The sequence below is a fragment of the Lepisosteus platostomus genome, chromosome 9, assembly GCF_059453375.1.
Source record: "Lepisosteus platostomus isolate fLepPlt1 chromosome 9, fLepPlt1.hap1, whole genome shotgun sequence".
Lineage (NCBI taxonomy): Eukaryota > Metazoa > Chordata > Actinopteri > Semionotiformes > Lepisosteidae > Lepisosteus > Lepisosteus platostomus.
The window spans coordinates 46642995-46666548 of NC_142619.1; the positions used below are offsets into that span (position 1 = coordinate 46642995).

General features: G+C 42.5%; 1 protein-coding gene across 4 annotated transcripts in view; it reads right to left on the reverse strand.

The window, feature by feature from the left end:
* Positions 1-23554, reverse strand: part of cdk17 (cyclin dependent kinase 17) — an 86986-nt gene that overhangs the window by 35386 nt on the left and 28046 nt on the right. The window contains exons 2-3 of one of the 4 annotated variants that reach the window (XM_088645280.1): positions 17024-17159; positions 5602-5752 (exon numbers count right to left, since the gene is read on the reverse strand). In XM_088645280.1, coding sequence (XP_088501406.1) covers positions 5602-5752; positions 17024-17044 — 172 coding nt within the window. In that variant the 5' untranslated portion in view covers positions 17045-17159. Of the gene's footprint in view, positions 1-366; positions 583-5601; positions 5753-17023; positions 17160-22496; positions 22644-23554 lie in introns of those variants that run through there. The other 3 variants (XM_088645282.1, XM_088645281.1, XM_088645283.1) reach the window with 3 other exon arrangements.

Consider the following 23554-nt stretch of genomic DNA (forward strand, 5'->3'; position numbering starts at 1 on the left):
ATTATTAACCTACTAACCTGCCTTTAAAACAAGCATCATGCCCCTTGAGTGAAACAAAAACGCTGATTTTATGAAAAAAGTAACGTGAAGAAGCTTCGATAAGAACATTTTTACTTTACAACCTTACTTCTTCACTGGACATGAAATACTTCTATAACAAAGCTCGTGCAATAATTGAAATTAAAATATAACTTCACTAATTACCCAATATAGACTTCCACTGAACTCGGTACCTAAGAGAAAACTTGGCAGACTCTGTTTTCTAACTTACCACTTTTCACACACTGCATTCATGTGCACTGCCCTCTACACTTCAGGTCCTAAGACCTGTAGCAAACTGTATGGTCTGAATTGCACAGCCTGTACCTGTCGTGATCAACGGCACAGCCTTGCCAGCTCCCGGAAAAGTCTCCATAAAGAAGCTACAAGCTGCTGCTGCTGCCTGGTAGACGTTTCACTCCACGTGAAACCTGGGGCAGGTCAGCATCACCCGCAACGAGCTTTTCTTGCTGGTGCGCCGTCGGGCTGTGTAGATCCTCATGAAACCCATCCAGTCATAAGCCTGACCTGCTTTCAGGAAGGTGCCCTCTCTACTGCCTGTGCAGCAGGAGTCCAAAACAGTAGAGTGCTGTCCCTGCCAGTTTATCAGGGCTTGATCTACTGAACATATTGCTTAATTTGAGCGCTCTTCCAGTCCACAAGTCCTTTTATCTGTCTGTAGCTCCTACAGCCTGTTATTAACAATGTGTATATTTGTCCTGTATAATTGCCAATGCAGGCCCCAGCTGTAGGGCCCTGTTTCCCTCTGCTTCCCCAATTTAACCACCACATGAAAGGGTAAGTGAGCAGAGGGTAATCAGAGTGACAAAGAAATGAGTACTTTACACTCAATGAACCCTCTAGGCAGGAAACCAAGCAAAGTAAATTGTGCATTAGCTCAGAGCAGAGAAAAAAAAAGCCAAGGTTGTTATTGTGTAGAGTTTGGAGACATTAGAAGTGCTTTTACCCATTACGTTACTGATTAGAAACGAGGAGATGGGACTTTACAGAGCTTTTATTTTCAGAGAAACACCCATGTGTTCTAGCTCATTTCATTTCAAAGACAGTTAACACCTTCAAATTCTCCTTCCAATGTCGTTTGCTATAGAATGTCCTTAGTTCTAATGGTACTGGCTATCATTTTCAGTATTTCAGAAATCTAGGAATCTGCTAATCCAGTATTGTTGCTTCTACCAGCATTATTTGATTCAAGACCATTTTTTTTTGCAGGAAAACAAGTTACCATGCCCTTAAGCAAAACCTTCAAAGGGGAAGGTTGGGGAAGCCAGGAATGTTAATGGCAAAAGCAAGGAGTAGTGTTATGGGCTCTGGTCTCTATACAGGTCCAAATCCCAGATGATGTACTCCCATTGTCCATTATATTTCACTCATATCGCCTCAATAATACTACCCTCCTGTACAAATGTAAGTTGGATTGAAACATAAGCTAATTTATTAATAACCACATTGAATTTAACATTATATATTATCTGCATTTTCGCCTAAAAAAATCAAGATACCGTCATACATTATAATTTAGAAATGAAGGATAATTAAAATAATAACGAGCTCTATAAGATAACTAAACTTCTTGGATGTAGGATAATTGCAGACAATTACGTTCTCACTGTAGAACCTAAAAGCATAAAAAAGACAAATAATACAAATCTGAGATGATAAAGGTTTGTTTTTGTAATTCAATCTGAGGAAATTACAACTAGAGCTGTACTGTTAACAATTACACCGGAGCTATAAGTGAAGTTGAGCCTTAGAACCTTTGAATAATTTCAACTAAGCAATATAATACACGCTTGTGACCAGAGATCAATCCGGCACCTGTCGTGCTTTAACTGTCAGAATTTCACAAATTGATAGGCGCGCCACTGCATCATTGAGCACCTTTGCTGAATCACAGTTATGGTACCATTTTTTGTCTCATATTAGAAGCAGCTTAAGCAAAATCACACACCTGGCAATCGGTGAACAAAAAAAACAAATCCCAGATGATGTACTCCCATTGTCCATTTTATTTCACTCATATCGCCTCAATAATACTACCCTCCTGTACAAATGTAAGTTGGATAGAAACATAAGCTAATTTATTAATAACCACATTGAATTTAACATTATATATTATCTGCATTTTCGCCTAAAAAAAATCAAGATACCGTCATACATTATAATTTAGAAATGAAGGATAATTAAAATAATAACGAGCTCTATAAGATAACTAAACTTCTTGGATGTAGGATAATTGCAGACAATAAACGTTCTCACTGTAGAACCTAAAAGCATAACAATGACAAATAATACAAATCTGAGATGATAAAGGTTTGTTTTTGTAATTCAATCTGAGGAAATTACAACTAGAGCTGTACTGTTAACAATTACACCGGAGCTATAAGTGAAGTTGAGCCTTAGAACCTTTGAATAATTTCAACTAAGCAATATAATACACGCTTGTGACCAGAGATCAATCCGGCACCTGTCGTGCTTTAACTGTCAGAATTTCACAAATTGATAGGCGCGCCACTGCATCATTGAGCACCTTTGCTGAATCACAGCTATGGTACCATTTTTTGTCTCATATTAGAAGCAGCTTAAGCAAAATCACACACCTGGCAATCGGTGAACAAAAAAAACAATTCCACAATTATGTCCTGAACACGTGGAGGTAGAAAACATGAGCTCCTTTGCTAAGGACACAAACGGGTGATTTTAACATACAAGAAGGAAAATGTGCTGTTCAGGGGCCTCAGGGTCTTGTGTAGGCACCTGCTGTTTCCTCACTCCCAGGAAGGAGAGGTCCAAGGAGGAGAACTCATTAATGCGGTGCACATTAAAGTTCTAATTGTCCAGCTGTTTTTAGACCTGTGATAAGCACTTTGGTATCAGGAGCATATAAGTGTCAATATATTGACACAAGTTGTTTCACTTGGGAATTCCATCAGTAACTAGAATATCTTTAATTTTACATTTATGGAATTCATTGTAAGTATAAGTGTAATTAATAACTTTGCAGATGTCAATGTAACTGGAACTGACCCCAGAGCATCACTTATTTAATGTAGTACCAGCAGCTCAAACGGTGTTGTTGTTTTTAGTCAGCTTAAAAACTCGGTAATCCTTTTCGGTTTATGGTGATGTAAGATGCTGCGATTCTGATAATGAGCAAAACAAAATGGCATGAGGTTCTTTTCTGGAAGTTTCCTGATTTGTGCTGCCTCTCTTAGTCTTACAGAGCTTACCTTAAATGTTAGTTATAACTTTAAATAAATAAAGAAGACGCTTCTCAGTGCCACCTTTAAAGTAGACTAGAATTAACATCAGCTAGAAAAATACCTCCTTATGGCACTCTCGTTAAAATACCAATCTGCAATAATTTGACTGCAATTACACAAAGGAAAATGTTGTCCTCGCGTTGGTTGCTATGGGCACAACCAAGCATTAGAATGAGATAAGGTTAGCCAAGGGGAAAAAAAATCTCAGCCCGCAGATTCAACAGGTGACTGCACAGACTGGAAGAGGAGAAATGCCAGGGTACACACAGATGCCGAGAAGACAACAAACCACTGGGTACGACTTTTTTCTTTCTGCCTGATTACATAAAGTGTTGGCCATTCTGAAAAGGTTCAATTAAATAAGAAAAACAGACCCTTGTTTTCGGAGTTGGCACAGTACGGATTGCTTTTGTGTGCCTAAAATTTGCTCGGCTGGAGTGACAGTCTCTCAAAAGTATCCTGCAACCCAAAAGACCAGAAAAACGGTTTAAAAAGTTCTAAAAAGTAGAAGATGCATAAGATTTTTTTTTACATAAATTTACACTACTTGACTAAATATTTCTGCTTTAATGTTTTGTGATAAAGACAATTAACCAATATAAGGAGGTTTACAGCCAAAGAACAATTTTTGCACAACATACAGTAAAAGCCTCAGGCTTCAAAGTAAATGCCGTTTTGGTGTAATAATACAACAGAAGAGAGAAGAAAGTGCAATGTTCATCAAAACCACAATGTCTGCCTTCCTGTGTGCGTATTGTAACATGGGTGGATATGATAGCAGCTACATTGACTTTAATTTGACGTTCTCAGACAAAAAAAAAATATCACTTGATAAAATAAACATGTATGCCACCTACAAATTAATGTATTTTGTTAGGAGATTAATTAGCTGGAGGCGCACGGGTGCACAGGCTCTTGCAGGACCCTAAAGGGGTTCTGGGGCGCTGTTTGTGAGGAGTTTGTATGTTCTCCCTGTGTTCATGTGGGTTCCCTCCAGATGCTCCAGTTTCCTCCCACAGTCCAAAGACATGCTGGTAGGTCACCAGGCATCTGGGAGCACTGGCTGTGGTGTGCATGTGTGTGTGTGCTCTTTAATGGATGGACTGGGACTGGAATCCCGCTCAGGGTGTAACCTGCACCCTTTGCATGCTTCCCCATGACCCTGTACTGGATAAAGTTGTTAGAAAGCTGAAGGGTGGATGGATTAATTTAACCGGTCACTGACACACATGCAGGGGGATGATTAAATTGAAGAAATGTACGCAGGAAAGCCTGATAGGGTGTAGAAGAAAAGCCAACGTGATGATAAAATGTATGACTAAAATAAATTGGTAATCATAGAAACGTAATGTACTCGCAATGACATTTTAACTTAAGAAATTTCATATGAGAGTCTAATGTAGAATAATTATCTCACTACAAGCCCAAAGTTAAAGGTTACAGGTAAGATTTAAAAAAAACTGACCTTCCACCCATTATCCTACAGAGTGTGACGGAGAGATCAAGCTCACCTGTGCTAGAAACACTGAATAACCTATCCAACTTGTATCTGGAAGTCTGGAGGATAACCGACCACGCGGAGAAATCGCTGGCACACAGGCAGAACATGCAAACTCCATACTGAAGGCCCCCTGTCTGGAACCAGGACCCTAGAACTGTGAGGCTACAGTGCCACCCACCACGATAATGTCCCACCCTAAACGCTTTTATTTTTTAAACGATTACATATGAAGCAATAATCATCATGGAATTTATAAGGTAATAACAAAACAGAGCTGAAGTGAAAGAAATGATTTTAACACCATTAAAGTTAATATGAAAAGTCATAATGTGCTAACAGGCTATTTATACGACTTCCCCTTTTGCTCATGAATTAGTCATGAACAGTCACTCACCACGAAGTGTTCCTAAGTTACTTACGGTTTAAAGGCCCAGTTAAAATATTTTTAAATGTTTTAACAGAATGATTCATTTTTTTGTATTTTACCCCAATACCAATTCAATAAGGTCATAATATTTTTTTAATACCACCACAAATATTTCACAGAGCGACTCCAGTTAAAGGGTAACTGCACGTTTCCCAGGTGTTGTCAATATGGAAGAGAATTCTCCAGGTCCTGTAACTACCGGTGCCCTCTGACGAGCTGCCAGTGAAGAAGGCAGCTGTGTCGGGCACCTGGGCCAACCCGGGCGTTCGGTCAGCAGCCTCCCCGTTGGCCCTGAAGAAGAGAATACCCACGAGGCTCCACAGCAGGGGAAGGCCCTGGCAGGGACGACTCACCATTGTCTTTGATGCTGTTCTCCTCGATGGTCATCTGCTCCGCCAGCTCCGACAGGGACTCGTCGATGGTCTGGCTCCCACGCAACGTGAGAGAGAGGCGCCGCTTGAACTTCTTCATCTTTTCCATCGGGTGGTGCTCGCGGGAGAGCGCCTGCAACGAGAACCGGGGAGAGCGTGAGGGCCAGTGGGAGGGCCAGAGGGGGCAAGTCCCCGACACACCCCGACTACCCCTCCTCCACAGCCGGCAGAGGTAACGGGACAGAAGGCAGTGCTTTCATTATCTACATAAGCACGGTTGAGGTTCGATTTCTGGCCAAAGCAAAGCTTCATACGGTGGGATTAATAATTGAACAGGCTACTACCAATATTCATAGAACATATACACAGTGTGTGTGCGCATGTTAACGTGGTTTACATCCAAACCTTTACAGGTGTATATCAGCGTCTGCCCAGAAATGCATTTCATATTTTACAGCTGCATTTCCTTCTTTATAAGCGACTTTAAAGTTTTTGCTAAAGTCAGGAACTGTTCAAATTTATTAAAAGAGTCAACTAAAGAGCACCGCAAAAATGCAGAGGTTCATAAGTTCTTTTTTGACGGACCCATTCGAGACAAAAAAAAAAAAGAATCGGGCAAGGAAGAACTTACTCTCTATAGAGATATTCACATGCATGGTAAAGTTCACTCCCAGTCAGGAAGCATCAGTGCTCTCCCTTCTCTCACACTGCAGCAATCGTCCCACTCAGCTGCTTGCAGCTGCCATTTTTTATTTCATTTTTTAATCACTTGCCTGCCGTGTCTCCCTTTCATCCCCAGTATCTCCACCCCCATGCTGCCGAGAGATTCTCGCGGATTCTAATTGACGTAGCTCCGTTTTCTTGTGGGTACAGTGAGAGACAGAATGAGGACACCACCATCCTGCTGATGAGCTTTAACTGGCAGGACCACCTTGGTCAGGAGCCCCAGACAAACGGAACGGATCGGGCTGAGGGTCGCTTCCTTCAAACGCGGCCCTGAGTGGGCCCTGCTGCACAGCCGATGGGTGTGCCATTTCACTGAAACTGAACTGCAATACTCAAATGCCTGCAAGTAGGTGAAATGAAGAAGGGAGAGGCTGTCCATCACTAAGAGAGAAATGATTGTACAATGTCTCACTGCGTGAGCTGCAGAGGGACAAGGGGGGGATAATTCTGCACTGAAAAGGACTGTATAAAAAAAAGTGAAAGCACAACACTAAGGGGGTAGGTAAAAACACCTTATCATAAAACACCTGGAAATCATCACCCAGGTCTTCATCTCTTTGGATAGCCTCTCTCAAACTTTTTTCTTATCCACACCTTTGTCTCATATTCCTCTTTTTCCCCACACACCTAAAGAAGTCTCCTATCGCCAAAACATTGCACTTGCTCTTCTTTAAACCTTTCAGTGTGTAAGGAACCTCTACTGCTTTCCTCAGAGTATCGTGTAAGGTCTTTACCACTCGTACAGTGTGTGAAGGTTTCTTTTAACGCGAAGGACATTACTTTTGTCACGTTGGGCTATTTCAGGAAAGAAGCTCGTGGAAAATAAGACGTGTTCCTGCTGATTCCCATAACTGTCCAGGAAAGCAGGCTGGGATTAAACAATCCTCTTTCACGACACCCCTGGAAGCCCCATTGTTCATAACAAACCATCTTTATTTTACTGTACGAGACACCGCATTTTTAAAACACGTTTGCCACCTTAACATTGGCTTTAACGAGTGAGAGCTGCAAGACCATGCGAAGGCAAAAGTCGCGACAGCGTAACAGGATTAATGACCCTCAGTTCCAGGAACGGGCTGCGTGTGTAGCCACTTTCCAGTTACAATCAGCAAAGCCTGAAGATTTGGGCAGAGATACCCAAGTGCCCCCACTACAATGGTTCACACTTTAAAAAAAAGTTTACACCAGGCAGCAACAGGAAACACCTTGAGAGAGCGCTGTCCTGGACAAACCCCCAAAGCAGCGCGCAATTTCCCAGCTCATTGTGTGCGGCCGCCGCCTGACTCGCCGCGACAGGAACGGAACACCCCAGCGCTGGGCTCTCCTGCGTCACAAGGCAGGACAAACCTCCGCTGGGGCCGGCAGATAACATTCAACACCCCGCTCACATGGCACGACGGCACACCGACACCCCCACAACCCCCACCCCTACAACGCAGCCAGGCACTGCCATGACAAGGAGACAAAGCTCCAGTGTGAAGTGCACCGCACGCAAATCGCATTACGTTAAAATAAACAGACGAAAAGAAAACCTTCCAGTGCAAGAGTTGCACCGCTTCAGCAGCACAAGAAAAGGGGGGTGTATTGCTAAAGAAAAAAACCCAAACAAACAGTTGTTTGCTTTTTCCAGCTGTCCGGCTGATCTCGCCAGGAGTGACCTTTTTGAACACAATTACCGGTGTGAGGGTTTAATTGCACAAAGGAGGAAGAGGGCAAAACTTCTGAGAGTATTGAACTGGCTCGCCTGCCCAAGCTGCAGGAATGCAAGCTATTCCTGAGCTCCTGAGGCAAGCAGCGTGACAGAAACACGTCCCAGTGTCATACACAAAATTCCTCCCTGACAATCACCCAAACTACGACAGCAGCTAACAGTTCAGGCTTCCCATCAGGGGTCTGTATACTGGTCAGCAGTAGATTTTGGTTTTCAAGCGCACATACACATCAGTAAAGGTGAACTGACGTTTACATGCGCCAGACCTCAATTTTACTTTTAAAGAGCTGAACCCTATTCTTTGATGGCTGATCATGGCCTTAATAAGAGCGCCGACCTGGGTGGTAGCCACTCATTTCCATTTCACTTTCTGAACTGTGTTGGTGCTGGCTGTCTGGAGGTTTTAATTAGCTCCATGGCAACCAAGGGCACCATCTGCTGAAGATGCAGGCCGATGCCTGTGAGCTGCTGGAGAAGCAGGTCTGAGGAACAACCTCAGGGGAGGAACGCCTGGAAAGATCTGAAGCCAGCCCCGCCTAACGCAACCATAATCACTGCAGCGGCCATAATGATCTTTTTCATCCAGCCTTCCTAACTTGTAAAACTAGCTGCATCATCCCATCCAGAAGGTAAACCAGCAATTGGCTCTAGGGAGTTAACTGGGGCAGATAAGCGCATAGGAATAGACAGAACTGCTGAAAATGTCGGGTCCAGCAATGGCATTTGGTTGTTTTTAGGATGTTATAGGTTTTTAATGAGAATTATGTGAAAAAGTGGAAACAACAGTGTACTTGGTCATAAACCCTGATAAGGATGAATTACGTTTAGGTTATAGTCTTTGCTCTTAGCCGCGTCTCCCAGTAGTCTTTAAAATAGAATTTAGAAAATGGTCTGCAAATTTCTGCCCTCATAAAAAGACAACTTAAAATTTAAAATGTTTGATAAATTCTTTTGACATTTTACACGTGACATCAAGCATCATAATTAAATTGCCCTTTTCAAATGATGGGAAAATATTTGCCAATTTGCACAGCATACAGCTACGAAAAACATTTGGCTTTCTAAACACTTCAAAATCTATTTTTTAGCAACCTCCTCTAAGCACCCTCTTCAACAGTAGGTCTTGGCCTCATTTCTGTCACTTTTGTGTTATGGGTTGATCAAATATTCATTCCCCTATTCCCAGCAGGACCTAGAAAAGATGTCTGGCAATGATCTAATGATATTAACTACAGTAGCTCACAGACTCGCAGAAAGCACAGCAAAAACAAAATTCCTCCCTGACAATCACCCAAACTACGACAGCAGCTAACAGTTCAGGTCATGTCAATATGGAGTTAAGAATAGACCGCACTTTGACCCGAAAAAAAATGTAAATGTTTTTTAAAAATGCAAATACATTGTGCATATTAATGAATCTTTTAATCTGCTATTCTAAATAGTAAACATCACTAACACCTCCCAAAACCTGGTAAACCTAGTGAAATAATTTTACATTGTGTAGCAACTGTCACCTATAGATTTAAATGATGTTCCTAGCTGCTACATGAGCTGGATTGGATCATTAAAATCCTCAGTTACTCTGGTTGGCTATCGTATGAGTCAATGATTGGCTTTATTATAATGTGGAACAGTCAGCTTGTTATCACCACAGTCAAGTTCCTTATAATGGTGTGGTCCAAACTCACCTGGGCACAGCCACAGAGGACCTGAGGAGAGAGCTACAGCACACAGAGGAACAAGCAGACAGATCTACAGAGGGCTTCAAGTAAAGCAGCCTTGAAGTTCTTTGTTGTTTAAACGTACTCATAGTACACTTATACAACTAAGCTTGAATGTCTACTCCCGATCCAAGTTTTGTTGTTTGGGTCTGTAATTCTTGCAGGAGCTTCTTAATATTGCTGAAAGAAAGAGGCTGTGGACTTAAAGAGTAACAGTTTTACAGGACTAAGGAAATGGATAGAAGCTAACCATGATTTATACAGTATTTTCAAACTTTCCCTCCTTGGAATATTTTATTCTCTTTTTTGTACGTTTTTGGAAATCAGTGTTTGTGTCTTCCCCACCACGAGGGAAGTGAGTCATCCACCTGCCTGAACTGGGGACAGATTATCTGCATTTATGTTTTGAGGGAGAAAACACATTTTCGAAACTGAAAGGTCATTCTTCTTCAAACGCCTCTTTTCATGGTAAATGTAATTGAATCCCTTCCATAAATACTTGAGCTTCATAGATGTCCAAGCACTCCAGCCCTTCCCGTTGCTCCTTATTTTTCTTATGGAGCAAACATAAGACATGCAAACTCCACACAGAAGGTGCCAATCCCAAGAGCTGTGGGACAGAAGCACTAAGCACCTTGCCACCCAGATATCCTACAGCAAACATCAATTACTGAGCATAATCAAAACACTTATTGCCCAAGATCCCAAAACCTTTTGAGTAACCACTAATGAGACTATCGTAAAAATACCAAACTTGTTCAAATGTAGCCGGCTAAGTCCTCAAACCCAAATGTCAGCCCACGCACTGATGTGCAGAGACTGAAAATCACAGCAAGTCCTGACACCCATGGGTGCCTCTAAGTTAGGGCTGAATCTCGTTGGAAAGATTAGTAGTAGAAAAGGTCTCTCCCTGCCTGACTGGCTTTCAACTTAGCAGCTGAGAGAGATGCAGAGGAGCACTGTTTGCCATGCCACTCTATCGCAAAAAGACATCCTTTTTAAACTGAAAACCAGGTGGCATGGTGGCAGCACTGGAGCCCCGGGTTGAATTCCCGGGCCTGGGGAGCTGTCTGTGTGGAGCTTATATGTTCTCCCCGTGATCCGGCTGGTTTCCTCCAGGAGCTCCAGTTTCCTCCCACAGTCCAACGACATACTGGCAGTTTAAGGCTTCTGGGAAAATCGGCTCCGGTGCGAGAGTGTGTGCCTGTGTGTGCCCCGCGATGCACCGGCGTCCCATCCAGGGTGTATCCCGCCTTACGCATTGTCAGGCTGAAGTGGTTAAAAAAATGGATAGGTGGATAAATTCAAAGCTTTAGAGTTTACAATAACACCCAGCAAACAGTCCTCACTGCTGATCTCAGTGAGGTGAACACGCCGGTATTAAGAATCTTCACCAACCTCATCCGTGCAGTTCCACCTGGCAGATCTGCCTGCTCCACTGGACTAATCAGAGCCATGTGATGTAGTGCAGGGCAAGACCGAGCTTTGATGTTGCCATGAGCACTAGGGAGCAGGCATGCTGGGCGCCTTGCAGAAAAGAGCCCTGCAGCCCCACACACTGGCTGCTTCTCTCATTAAAACCAAACGATAGGGTTCTGCCATGCATTTCCCTACCAGCACTTCCTACTTATAAGTAAATGTCACCTGTGCTTTTAGACCAGCTCAGCTCCTATTCTTATGTTGTACGTGACTCGAGGAACACTGAAACTAAGAGGTGTGCTGTGCACGCAGGTCTGGATTTGGCACTTTACCCCGATTGAATGCAAAACAGATTGTGCATTCCTAAAGTGTTTTCAGAGAAGCTGCGCCCTGCTGTTGTGGTTCTCTTACAGTACAAAAGCCTGCACCCATGCAGAGCCTTGTCATTGTAAAACGAGTGGGCCAGGCACACATATGATACAGCTGGGAGAGAATGCCAAAGCACAAAACGGAGCACACAAAAGCACATCTGAGTCCATTAGTTCGAAGGCTGTTTTGTTGTATAAGTGTTTCTATTAAACAGTCCAAGAAAAAAAACTGCAGTCGGTTGGCACAGTGGTTAGCATTGCTGCCTTGCAGTGCTGGGGCCCAGGATTCAATAAGACACCTGTGGTGCTGTCTGCATGGAGTTTGTATGCTCTCTCCCCCTTCCTAGTGGAATTCCTCTTGGTGCTCTGGTTTCCTCCCACAGTGCGAAAAAACATACTAGTAGGTCAATTGGCTTCCGGGAAAACTTGCCTTATTGTGAGCGTGTCCACTGCTTGCCAGGAGAGGCACCAGTATCCCAGCATCCTGGATGAAATGGTTAGAAAATGGGTAAATGGATGTTTCTTCAGTCTTTCTTCTGGAAGTTTAGGAGACGTTATTTAGAATAAGAGGTTTCTCTTTGCTTCCAGGCTACATTTTCATCAAAAAATATCCCAACACTGTCTTTTTAAAAATAGGTTGCACACCTGAGCCTTTTAGTCTCGTAGTTAGAACAGTGAAACACAGACTTAAAATAAGTCTGAAAATGCATTAATCTGAAAGAAAATTAAACGCCCAGCATTTCACACTCTGCTCCTGTTCTGCAGCAAAATACTGTGAAGTTTTAATAGATAGGTTACAGGTCTCCTGGTAATTACAGTGCCATTTCTGTTTTTTTCCCCCAAAAGCACTCTTCAAACACACTACAATCATTAAGAGGAAGCCTTTTGATCTCTTGAGCCTATTTCCAGCTTGAAGATCAGAGCAACGATTCTGATGCAGAATCTGAAATCCTCTGCGACAGCAACAGAAATAATTCCCACACTGACAGCAGTTGTAACTGTAACACATTGCATTCCTTCATATTGCACATGGCCTGTGGGGTACCGAGGGCTCTGTGTTTGCTTCTCTTATACGGGCTCTTCTGTCACATGTGAGTTCCTCTCCTCAAAAGGTGAACCGCTGCAGTAAAAGTGACTGTGGCAAAAGAGCCGACATCTTACTAAGGACAGTAAACCTCACTTAAAAGGGCTTAAAATGTGTTTTAAACAGCTTTTTGTTTTACCTGAGGGAGGCCTCTGTAAATCCTGCTCTGGAAGTGCCTACACAGTTGACTGTCCTAGTTATTCAATGAAAGTATGTCACCAAATTCACACGTTCTTCACGTCACCATCACTGACATAGAGAGAAACCGTAAACAATTAGAAACTTGAAACAACCTAAAACTATTCAAAGGAAGTTGGATGAAACCAAGGCAGTGCATATGGGCTTATTTCAAACATCTAAACACAGAATATACTGTACTCACTTCTTTGAGTAATATGAAAACTGTCACCCTGGTTATCAGATCTGAACTGATAAAGAACAATCTCCTTAATAGGAAAACCCCTGCACTTTGTCAGAGATGAATGTTTTAAAGGGAGATTCCCTGGAAAAAGTCAACTCTAGTCAGCTGATGAAACGAACAAACTGTCTTTCTTACCTCTATAAATAGTCTTTGTCACTGAGGTCAGAAATGTATAAAGCCTGCTTTTATGTATTCAGTAGATTACAGCATGTCAACAACAAAACAGGAAGTTGTCAGTAGTTTCTTCTTTAAAAGTAGCCACATATAGGGGGATGGGACTACACAATCATTATAAACAGTGTCCAGACTACTATATAGTAAAGACTAAAGACAAGGGAAATATACTTTCTAAGATTGTTTAACATGATTTCTTAGATTGTGTAACATGTTTAACTGATACATACAGCAAATGTATATTTTTAAAATGGACTCCAAAACCTATACTTCAAATTTGTCCGTTTACACTGAACATGGCTTCTTTTAAAGTAAACTTAAAAACGTAAGAATTAGAAGATCAACCAAGTCACCTAAGGTAAAAAGAAACACTGCTTTTTTAGATACTCTCTTGTGACTGTAGGCTATATTCGTACATCTTATGTTAGCATTCAACTATTTTTATGAGACTCCTCCCAGGTCAGTTTAGAGATTCCAAAAAATAACAGGAGGAACTTCTTTACCCAAAGCATTGCGGACGTATGGAATAAGCTACCCACCTACTGTATGATGTTGAAGCCAGTACCCTACTGTTATCTATTAACTGCCAAACAGGCTAGATAGGCTGAATGGCCTTGTCTGTTTTGGAACTGTCCTTACTGAAGTGTTATGAATTAACAACCTGAGGGGGGAAACAAAATGTCTGAAAAAAGCCACCAAGACCATCTGGCTGCAAGTAACTATGGCCCCACAAGCCCTCTTCCTTTCTGCCTCGCTGGCAGAGCACCAAACAAGACGTGGCTCTAGGATGGTAAAGAGAACTGAAGCAGGTGCGAGCCCCCTCAGGGTCACCGGGGTAATGCCTTACTGCACATAATGGCTGAATCACAACGTCCCCCCCACCTGCAAAATAAACCTGAAAGCGGCACACTTTCTGATTTTTCTTCCAAAACCCTGAGGTGAGAAATAACACTGCGCATTCTTTTTCTACAAATCGAAAGTTTAAAGCCGCCTGGCAACGTGACTGCAGTCCAAGATTAGGGGAATCGGAGCCGACCGTCAGATGAGATGGGGCAGCAGTGCCACCTACCAAAAAACCTGCAGCAGTGGCCACTCTTCAGCACCGGAAAGGAAGCGGGGCAACAGCTGAAAAGGGCCTTCCTTTTGACTGTTCACACAAATCACAAGAAACCGCCATCCGGCGACTGTGAAGCCACGCAGCTCGTTCCAACTGAAAGGCCCACTCCGCCACAGGGCACGGCTGGACCCCACGCCTTTAGGAGCAGGAGATGCTCTTTTCATCTTGGCTACAGCTACAGCTTGCCGAGAGCATGGCTGTTTATCTATCTGAAGCTCCGACAGCTGGGCTGCGCAACACCTTGCTGCTGGCGAGAGAGAACCGGGAAGGTATGTGGACGAGAGTTTCAAGTAATGACTTAATTTCCCCCCCAATGTGAAAGTACGCTTTTTTCACCTTTTGGAGTGATGAGACATCAGGCCCCAAGCTGAAGCTCTGCTCTAGCATCAGCCTGAAATACAACTTAATTTCACAGGGTTCACCAGTGACAACCTTACCGTTTTTTTGTCCACTCATTTAATTATGAGCTATAACTACACTGAAAACACTGTGATCTGATGAATTAATTTAAAAAGTTAAACAGGGGACAGCAGGCATGGGTTAGAATTCCAACACCTGTTAAGCACTGGGACTTGAACTGCCTGTGGAGCAAGACACCCAAGTCCAGCTAGCTGAAAATATGTTTTTATAATCTAAATGTCCTAGAGCTCTAAACAACATGATTCTAATTACTAGATAAAATCTTATTCGGTTTTGACAGTACACAATATCAGAAAGTTAACATTTGTGGCCTCTTTCCTACATGGTTAGCATTGCTGCGTCACGCAAAGTAAAAAAATAAATACATTCTCCATTACTACAGGCATCACCATGACAACACGAGTTAAGGGTGGTCTCAAAGGCCAGAAGTGGTAGCCTTTTCCAAAGCCCATGGATATGGATTACTCTACAGCTACAGGCACCTTGAATCAGGCACTGCTATTAAAAACAAAAATCGAACATCCTCTCTTTTGTTGTTTTGGACACGACGGGTATAAAATAAAGCTAAAGCTCAGTCAACGGTACAAATTTAGCTGTAGAATTATTTAAAAGGTTCTTCCGCGGCACCACAGAAGAAGATGAATTGAAACAGAAGCACAGGCCCGCTCGATAATGAAAGAGCGAAGTAAGGAAGAGAATGTCCTTCCCAGCTTGCTTGCGAGAAGCCTGGCTTTATCGGGGCCTGCTCCTGGGCAGCAGACAAACCGCAGTCAAGACCCTCAGGCCATCTCTCAGGGGAGGGCAGACATCTGCACTTACTGCTCTTTCGTGGGTTGCCAGGCTTCATCGGTGGCGCATTTTTCTTTTTGTTCGAGACCCTCAGGGATTTGAAAGCAATACGTCAACATTCAAGTTCTTTCAAGGCTGTGCTTTAACACCTTTTTTCTTTTTTGCGAGGTAAAAGCAACCACACCTCATGAATCACTGTGGGGTACTGTTCAAAGCGGAAGGGGAGGTCTGGTATCAATCTTGGACTCATTTCAAATGGCGCTGTCACTCCCTTCTCTTCCTTAGCCAACAACATCCATTTTCATTTCTACATACAGTACATGCACCTACTGTATCCTCACAGTACAAGACATTCCTGCGAGACTGAACACCATCACGACCGCACAGCTTTAATTAAAAACCAGAAGAAAGCTGAAACCGCATCTGAAGGTGAACTTCAATGTATCAGCAACATCAATAGGGTTTGGACCAAAAACAGACAACAGAGTGCTGGTGAGCCAGGATCAAAAGTATAAATCCACAAAGACAACCATTTGCATTTCACAGGTACAATGTTTTAAGAACAAAAACAAGCCATGGCACTAGGGCCCGGGCTGTACAAAACCAGCCCTCCAGCTCTGAATTGTACTCTGCACTTCGCTTGCAATTATCAGATCAGAGTGGTCAGAAAATATCAGCCATTTCTGACTGGGCTGAACATTTTGTCTATTTTAAAAGTCATTTTGTTTTTTGGCTGCTCTTTCAGCTGAAGTCATGAGAAACCTGGTCAGATTTCCTTCACCCGTCAAACACTCGACAGGCTGACATCATCTCCAGGAGCACGCTCCCATCATTCCACTTGGCTCACAAGGGGAGAATACATGCCTGGATACAGTACAGTAAAACAATGTCCAAATGGTGCTAGTGTAAAGAATACGCACTGAATGCATGTGTGTGAAGCAGAACAATAGCTTTGTGTTTGTCTGAGGAGCATGAAATTCCCACATTTACTCTACAGGGAGTCATTCTAAGCTTTCTGTCCAATTCAGCAGTTTTTGCCAAAGCAGAAAACAAGCAGCATCACCTCCCACATTTAAATAAGAGCATTTACTCCTGTGAAAATCAGCATTAGAGCTGCTTGCATGTTCATAAGGACCCAGTATTTCTAGGGTTTTCATTACAATGCAGGATTGATATTGACAGGGTTCATTTACCTCGAACCCTGCCTCTGAGTGAACAGTCAGGGGACTCGTCTCACTGGCAGTAGTGAAAGTTGGACACAGGGGGTCACAACTGGAAACATAAGGGGAACTCATTCAGGGCACAGAACATGAAACTCAAAGAGTAGAGGGTGTATGGAACAGGTTTCTCACTCTAGTGGTTAAGGCCCAAACTTTAGGCACCTTTCAGAAACAAAAGTTTAGAATCATTTAGTTACTGACCTACTAAAAGAAGCAAGAAGGGCAGAATGGTACCTTTGTGTTTGCAGCCTTCATTACGTGCTTGTGTAAATGCAGAACACCAGCACCCTGTGTTCTGTGGCACCACTGCACATCTTGCTCATCTGACACAGGGCATCAGGAGGGAGGAGAGAATACCAAACCGCACAGTCTGTCAAAACATGATTTAGCAACTAGAGATGACCAGTGCGCAAACATTTCACAAGCTGTTCCATTCTCGATGTTGAAGGCCGTGATAATCTCGTGGGATTCAAATGGTTAAGGGGTTTTCTTGCACTGCCTGCAATAAGAAGGAGCGTAACAGACAAGGTGATACTCTGCTATTCTGGGATTTCATTACATAATACAGCTCAGTTGCCAGGGGCTCTCTTCCCCACACAGGTGCTGACAAACAAGTTTTCCCTCCCTGTGGACGGGATTTTTTTAAAGGTACAGCTGAGCCTGGAGCTCGGCGACTGCGGGAAATCCTGTAAAAAAAGAGCAAGTGTCTCCACTATTATCAGCCTGGCAATCCATGTTCAAAGAAAAAAAAAGACTGAGAAGTAGCCATTTTACAGACACACACTCAAGTGATGGACAAGAACTAATTTGTAATTGGAATATAAATGGGGTTACGCACCATATAAAATGGGACCCCCTTTTTCGTATGTTAACGTGAATTTTATAAAGCACAGAAGAGAGTGCCATCTAGAATATAGCGTGACATCTTTGCGACTCTTGTCTTAAAGAAAGCTCAATTGTATTGGGGTTTAAAATACGGGCGCTCTGAGTTAGAGAAAGCTGGTCAATCCAATATTCTTGAATTGCTAGAATAAAAAGTAACACCTAGAATGAGAGGGATGAAATAAGATACTGCAGAAACTGCCAGGCTTGCCTTTTCTTTCCCAATCATCTCTTTTCAAACAATTTTTCATGTCATGCCAGGTGCTCTTTAGCACATAACATGGTAAATCACAGGGTTCATGGGTTTTCTAACCTGAAGAGCTTCTTTTCATCACACTCTACAGATAAAAGACATTTTACGGGTCGGGACGACCTTAGGGCATACAGCAAAGTGATATCGCTTTGTTACTATGAGAACGACCCCTCGTGGAACTGCCCCACCGAGTCTTTTGCGTGACAAAATAACCAGTCCACAGCCTTTCCCAATTGGGCAATCTGGATCGTCGGTTCTGAAGAGCAGCCAATTAAGAGAACCACACTGGGGCAAAGCAGCATACAGAACAAAGCTATTCTGCGGTTCCTTCAAATAATGCAAATCGATTAAACATTATAGAAAGAAAGTATTGCAGAACTCTCCAAAAATCCCCTTCGAGGGGGGAGCAGAATCTCAAAACAATGACATATACAGGTTCTGGTCAAAGTCCAGTTCAACGACTTCCAAAAGACAAACTACCTTTGTGTAGAATATCACATATTGTATATACTGGTTGTCCTACAAAAAACTCAAACTTTGACAGTAGGTTTCAGAGCTAGCTCCTGATCTAATTCACCTTGGTGATAACAAATATGAATGATCACAAATAAGAATGAATGGAGAAAGAGATACCTCACTAAGTTTCTGTTAATGCCGATTTCACCATGGAGCTGGCATGGCATTTGCTCTGACCTTTATTTTAATTACTCCAGCTACACCTGTCTGAAAACAGAAAGAGCGTCTGTCTGCGATGTACATAGAGGCCATTCTGCAGTGAAGAGAGCAAAGTCAGCGGGGGAGAAAGGCAAGGGCCAATGAAAACAGTGCTCAAGCTGACAGCCAATGAACATGTGGGATGTAAGTTCACTGTATAGGCCTTTTGTAACCACTCTCCTGCTTTTCTGTGTGCGGGGCTCCAGTGATCTCATTATCTCCTATTTTGCTTATTAATATTCCTGTGAGGCACAGCCTGGCCCGTGCTGGCAGACGTAGTTACTGGCAGACAGACGGTGCTTAATCTACTCAACCATCTCTGTGCTTCTGTGTAGGAATTTTCCTTTTTGTACCTAAAACATAATTTCAAACTAAAACACGGCTGTATAAAGACAGATTTTAAAAAATTAGACAGTGTCAGTAACACTATTATGACCTTGCAAGAAAGAAAACCTGCATCCTATTGAACCATAATTGCCTCTATTAGTGCTGATTTCACACAGTGCTTCGCTGTCTGGAATGTATCCCTCCCCCTGCTGAGCAAGGGACTGCTGTACCAGAAGAAAGCGCAGTGGTGTGGAGCTGAAGGTTGCACACCAAGATGGCCGAAGGACACTAGGAAGGTTTCAGTGACAGAAGGTAGGGACAGCCAAAGGGCCACGGTCATGTGAGCTCACACCACATCCTCCTGAAGAGGAACCCAACACCTGTGTGCTCCAGACAATGGAGGTCTGGTAGCCGAGATCGCCTGCGTCATTCACGTTCAGTGTAACGGTATGACCCCAGCTCAGCTCCTTCAAGGCAAGGCAACTACACTGCAGAGTATGTAAAAAAAAACCCCACCCATTTATCGTTGGCAAAGATGCGTGATCATTAAAACCAAAGCACTCAGTCTGTAAGCAAACCAGGGATGAGTTTCTAACGCACTTCTCCACTGATGGATTTTCAAAGAGCGCGGCAAACCAAAGAACCTGTACTGGGAAAACAAAATCTTGTGGCCTACGCTGCTTGCCCGCGTCTGCAAACATTTTCTTACACAGCCACCTGATCCTGCCAGACCCGCTCGTGACTTCTGGTGAGACGAGGAAGCCCAGGTACTGCTGTCACACCTGACCTGCACAGGAGAGCAGGAATGTGATGGGACGTGCCCCCTAGGTCACACACTTAACCCAAGGATGAAACGGCGCATCTGCTTCCCGAAAACAAAGCAAACGCAATGCTCTAGAGCTGAAGTATCTGGTGACAAGTGCTTCAGAAATACTGTACCTTATAAATTCAAACAATGTTCAGAAATGTTAGGATGAGGCTATTAACCTGCTTCAAGCATTGCTTAGCAAGCACACATTAGACATTTAAAGACTGACAATGACCTCCTCTTGTTTGCTTAACTACTCAGCATCAGTTTGACCTGCAAAAGAAACAAATTACCATCTCCATTTCAAAAGACATCCACAGGGTTACATCATCCGCATTCAGATGGAATGAACAAAAAGATGCCTAGTGGCCTAGCATATACATCTCAGAAGAGACAGTATGACAACATGTAACACAGCAGTTTAATTTTCTGAAACAACGCAAGAGTTCAAACGTGTAAAAAAAAAAAAAGGATGGTGACTGATGTCCAAGAAGCAAAGAATTCCCGTGACCCTCTGGCAGTTCCCCACGGTGAGACCCCTCGGATGGTAACTGAATCTGGTAAGTGACCACATTAATAACTGCGAAGGAGTGAGGTTCAGTGGCACGTGACAATGAACGAAGCTGACTCACCAGTCACAGAGTTATTTGCCTCACAGCTGCAGACAGGCTGTGCTATTATGTTACATATCCAAGTCTTTTTATTTCATTATATTACTGGATGAATGACTGGTGCTATGTGCTGTGGCAGGCGCAGCCTCCAGCATGTTACACAACAGAATGACAGAAAGCTCTCAGCACACACACTCGGTTCAAGAGTGCCGCTGCATTCGCAACCCCTACACAGCAAAGTCCCAAGGAAACTCCCTTTCCCTGGGCGAAAAACAGCACCGAGGCTGACTAATTTGAGGCAAACTGATAAAACAAAGATCCGAAAAAGTATCAAATATTCATCTTATCACAGATTCAAACGCATTACAGGTTGTTGTACGACAAAACCAATGTGGCCTTTTGTTATCACAAGCAACCCGACAGGTTTGTCTGTTCACAGCTATGGACACAAAAAGATGTCCCCGTCTGATTGAAGCTCCGTTAGTAAGTAAGCAAATATTGCAATTGTGGTTAGGTCTTGAAACACACATAGAACTATTCATCTTAATTCCCTGGAACCCACTGCATGTCACTTTCTGCTTCAAAGAGATATTACTGTTGTGTATATTTATGTTTATTAATGTTATGATCAGTTGCTCTAATTGTAAGATGTTAAAGAGCTGAAACGGTTTGATCAGCTGTTTTTTCAGCAGCCATGTCCCCTGCAGAGCAGATCCCAAGCATATTCTGTACAGTACAAATGCATGAGAGATGGGACTTTGCAACACACATACACGCTAACTATTCTGTTGGTCTGGCATCCAGTGGTGGACCATAGTGAGAGCATTTTTAATCAACGAAATGCACTGCCAAACTGATATTACTGGACATGTGCTACAGTAGCTTGCCATTTGGCGGCACATACCAGGATCCTCTTACAGCATGATGCAGTCATCTCTTCTCAGGACAGCTATTTAATCCCAGTACATCCTGTTTCTCCGCAATGTCAACCTGACATAAGGACACCATGACACAGAGCCGCTCCTGCTTAAATAACCCCTGACCATGGAGTGCTCAAAGGCACAGCAGCGATGGTTATAATACCTACTGAACTCTTTAAATGGCCAGAATTCGATTAAGTGCACAGCAAAATATCAGGCCGGCAGTACTGTGGAGCAGTGGTTAGTGCTCTAATCTGACTAGAGATTCGTGGGTGCTGTTGTACCCCTGAGCAAGGCACTTCACTCAGATTGCTTTAGCAATGTCCTGCTGTCCAAATGACTTCTCTCCAAGTTTTAAAAGCAAAGAAATTGTGCTCAGAATCTGAAAGAAAAAACAAAACACTAACAGTTATTTGCAGCTCTCACCTCCAGGATGGGAGCTGAGAATAGAGCTGGGATTATTCTGCTGCTAAGGAAATGCAATGACGTTTTCTGCAGGAGCAAGACACAGCCAGCACACAGTGTTCAGTCAGGGAAGAGGCCATGTAATAACACAAACCACTCTGATGAACTGCTGCAGCTTAATGATGTTTAATAAAACATTTTCACATGTGTGACTGGCATATTCAACAGCATAGCAGGTGTGCATATTTACTATTGGATGTGCTAAGAATGGTTTTAAAAAAATCAATACTACCTCATTCAAATTAAAAGGATGGCATTTTGAAGTACAGAAAAGACATTTGGATCACATATTTCAACCAATTCCATTTACAAAAACTTTGAGAAAATATTAGCACAAATTTACTTACGCAAAACAAATTCATACTCGAATCTTAACTCCTTCCCCTTTTCACCAGCTTCCTTATAATTAACTCACAGATAATGTAAAAAAATACATAACACACTGGACTGTTGGTCTTTTTGATACTGTGTGATTTGTTTTATGCTACATGTATGAGTGATGTGTTTTTAATCCATCTTGAAGGATGTGATTTTGATGTACAGAGCAATACAAATGAAGTTCTTTGTGGCGGAAAATAAAGTTCTTCTAAGTCTGAATCTAACCAAGAACCTGTATGTTTACAAAGACATGAAGGAAACAAATGAGAAGAGGTTGTTTGACCAATCTAGCCTGTTTGGTTGCCAAAAAATGTAACTAAAAACTCGTTGTTCTGAGGTTTTCATTCACCTGTTGTTTGAAGAAAGAAGCAATGGCATCAGCTTCAATAACACGGCTGGGTAGCTTGTTCCTTATTTCCCCAAAACGTTTGATCACCACAGTGCATCCTGTTCAGTAACATGCGTTTCCCCATCGTTTCTGCTTCATGTTTCACTGCTGACAGAATAAATCCCCTGAGCTGATTTAAAAGGATTTTTAATACTTGAATAAAGTCCCCTTGTTCAAGACTAAAAACATTCAGCTCTTTGTAGGACATTTCTTTCAACCAGGTACTGTATACGACCACTCCTCTCTACTCTTATTCCAGAACAGCAATACATTTTTTGTAATCCGGTGGCCAAAACTGTAAACAATATTTTAAAAGAGGAATTTCAAGTGCTTGTTATTAATCATAAAATGTTATAGCCTTATCGTTCCCTACCTTGTTTAAAAGAACAATTGTTGCACAATTTCCTAATCTGTAGAAGGGGCGTCTACATACAGTAAGCACGGAACATTCATAAGCATCTTCTTCAAGCCCCGCATTTCTCTTCTTATTTACACTTTATGTTTTTAACTTTGCTGCGTGTTATACCTCACCATCATCTACAGTTTCTAGACACGGATGTCAACTCATCTGGTATGGTTGGCAAGGTTTGATTTATTTCTACTTCAAGCAGACCATACATACCATAATTCATCAACATAATAGGCACAACCATTACTTGCAGTGTTGTGCATTTTTACATTTATTTATTTGATTAGAAAATACTATTTATTGTATCATTAGACGCTTTAGCAAAGTGCACTCATTATCCTCCGTGTATGAGATGTTTTAGAGTATTATTAACCAGATTATCTAATTATTTAAAATATCAAGTTTGTGATTATTGTAGCCTACTTAAATCATTTGTGTTGCAAAGAATATGTTGTTGAAACATCTCCTTCACTGACTGGTGAACATAAATGAACACTGTATACACCCACACCCTCCTATACAAACACTTGATTAACTGCACATGAACCTGCCCCACAAGAAAGCGGGGATTATGGTGCTTGTTTTTCCACGACAACAAAGTCACTTCCTC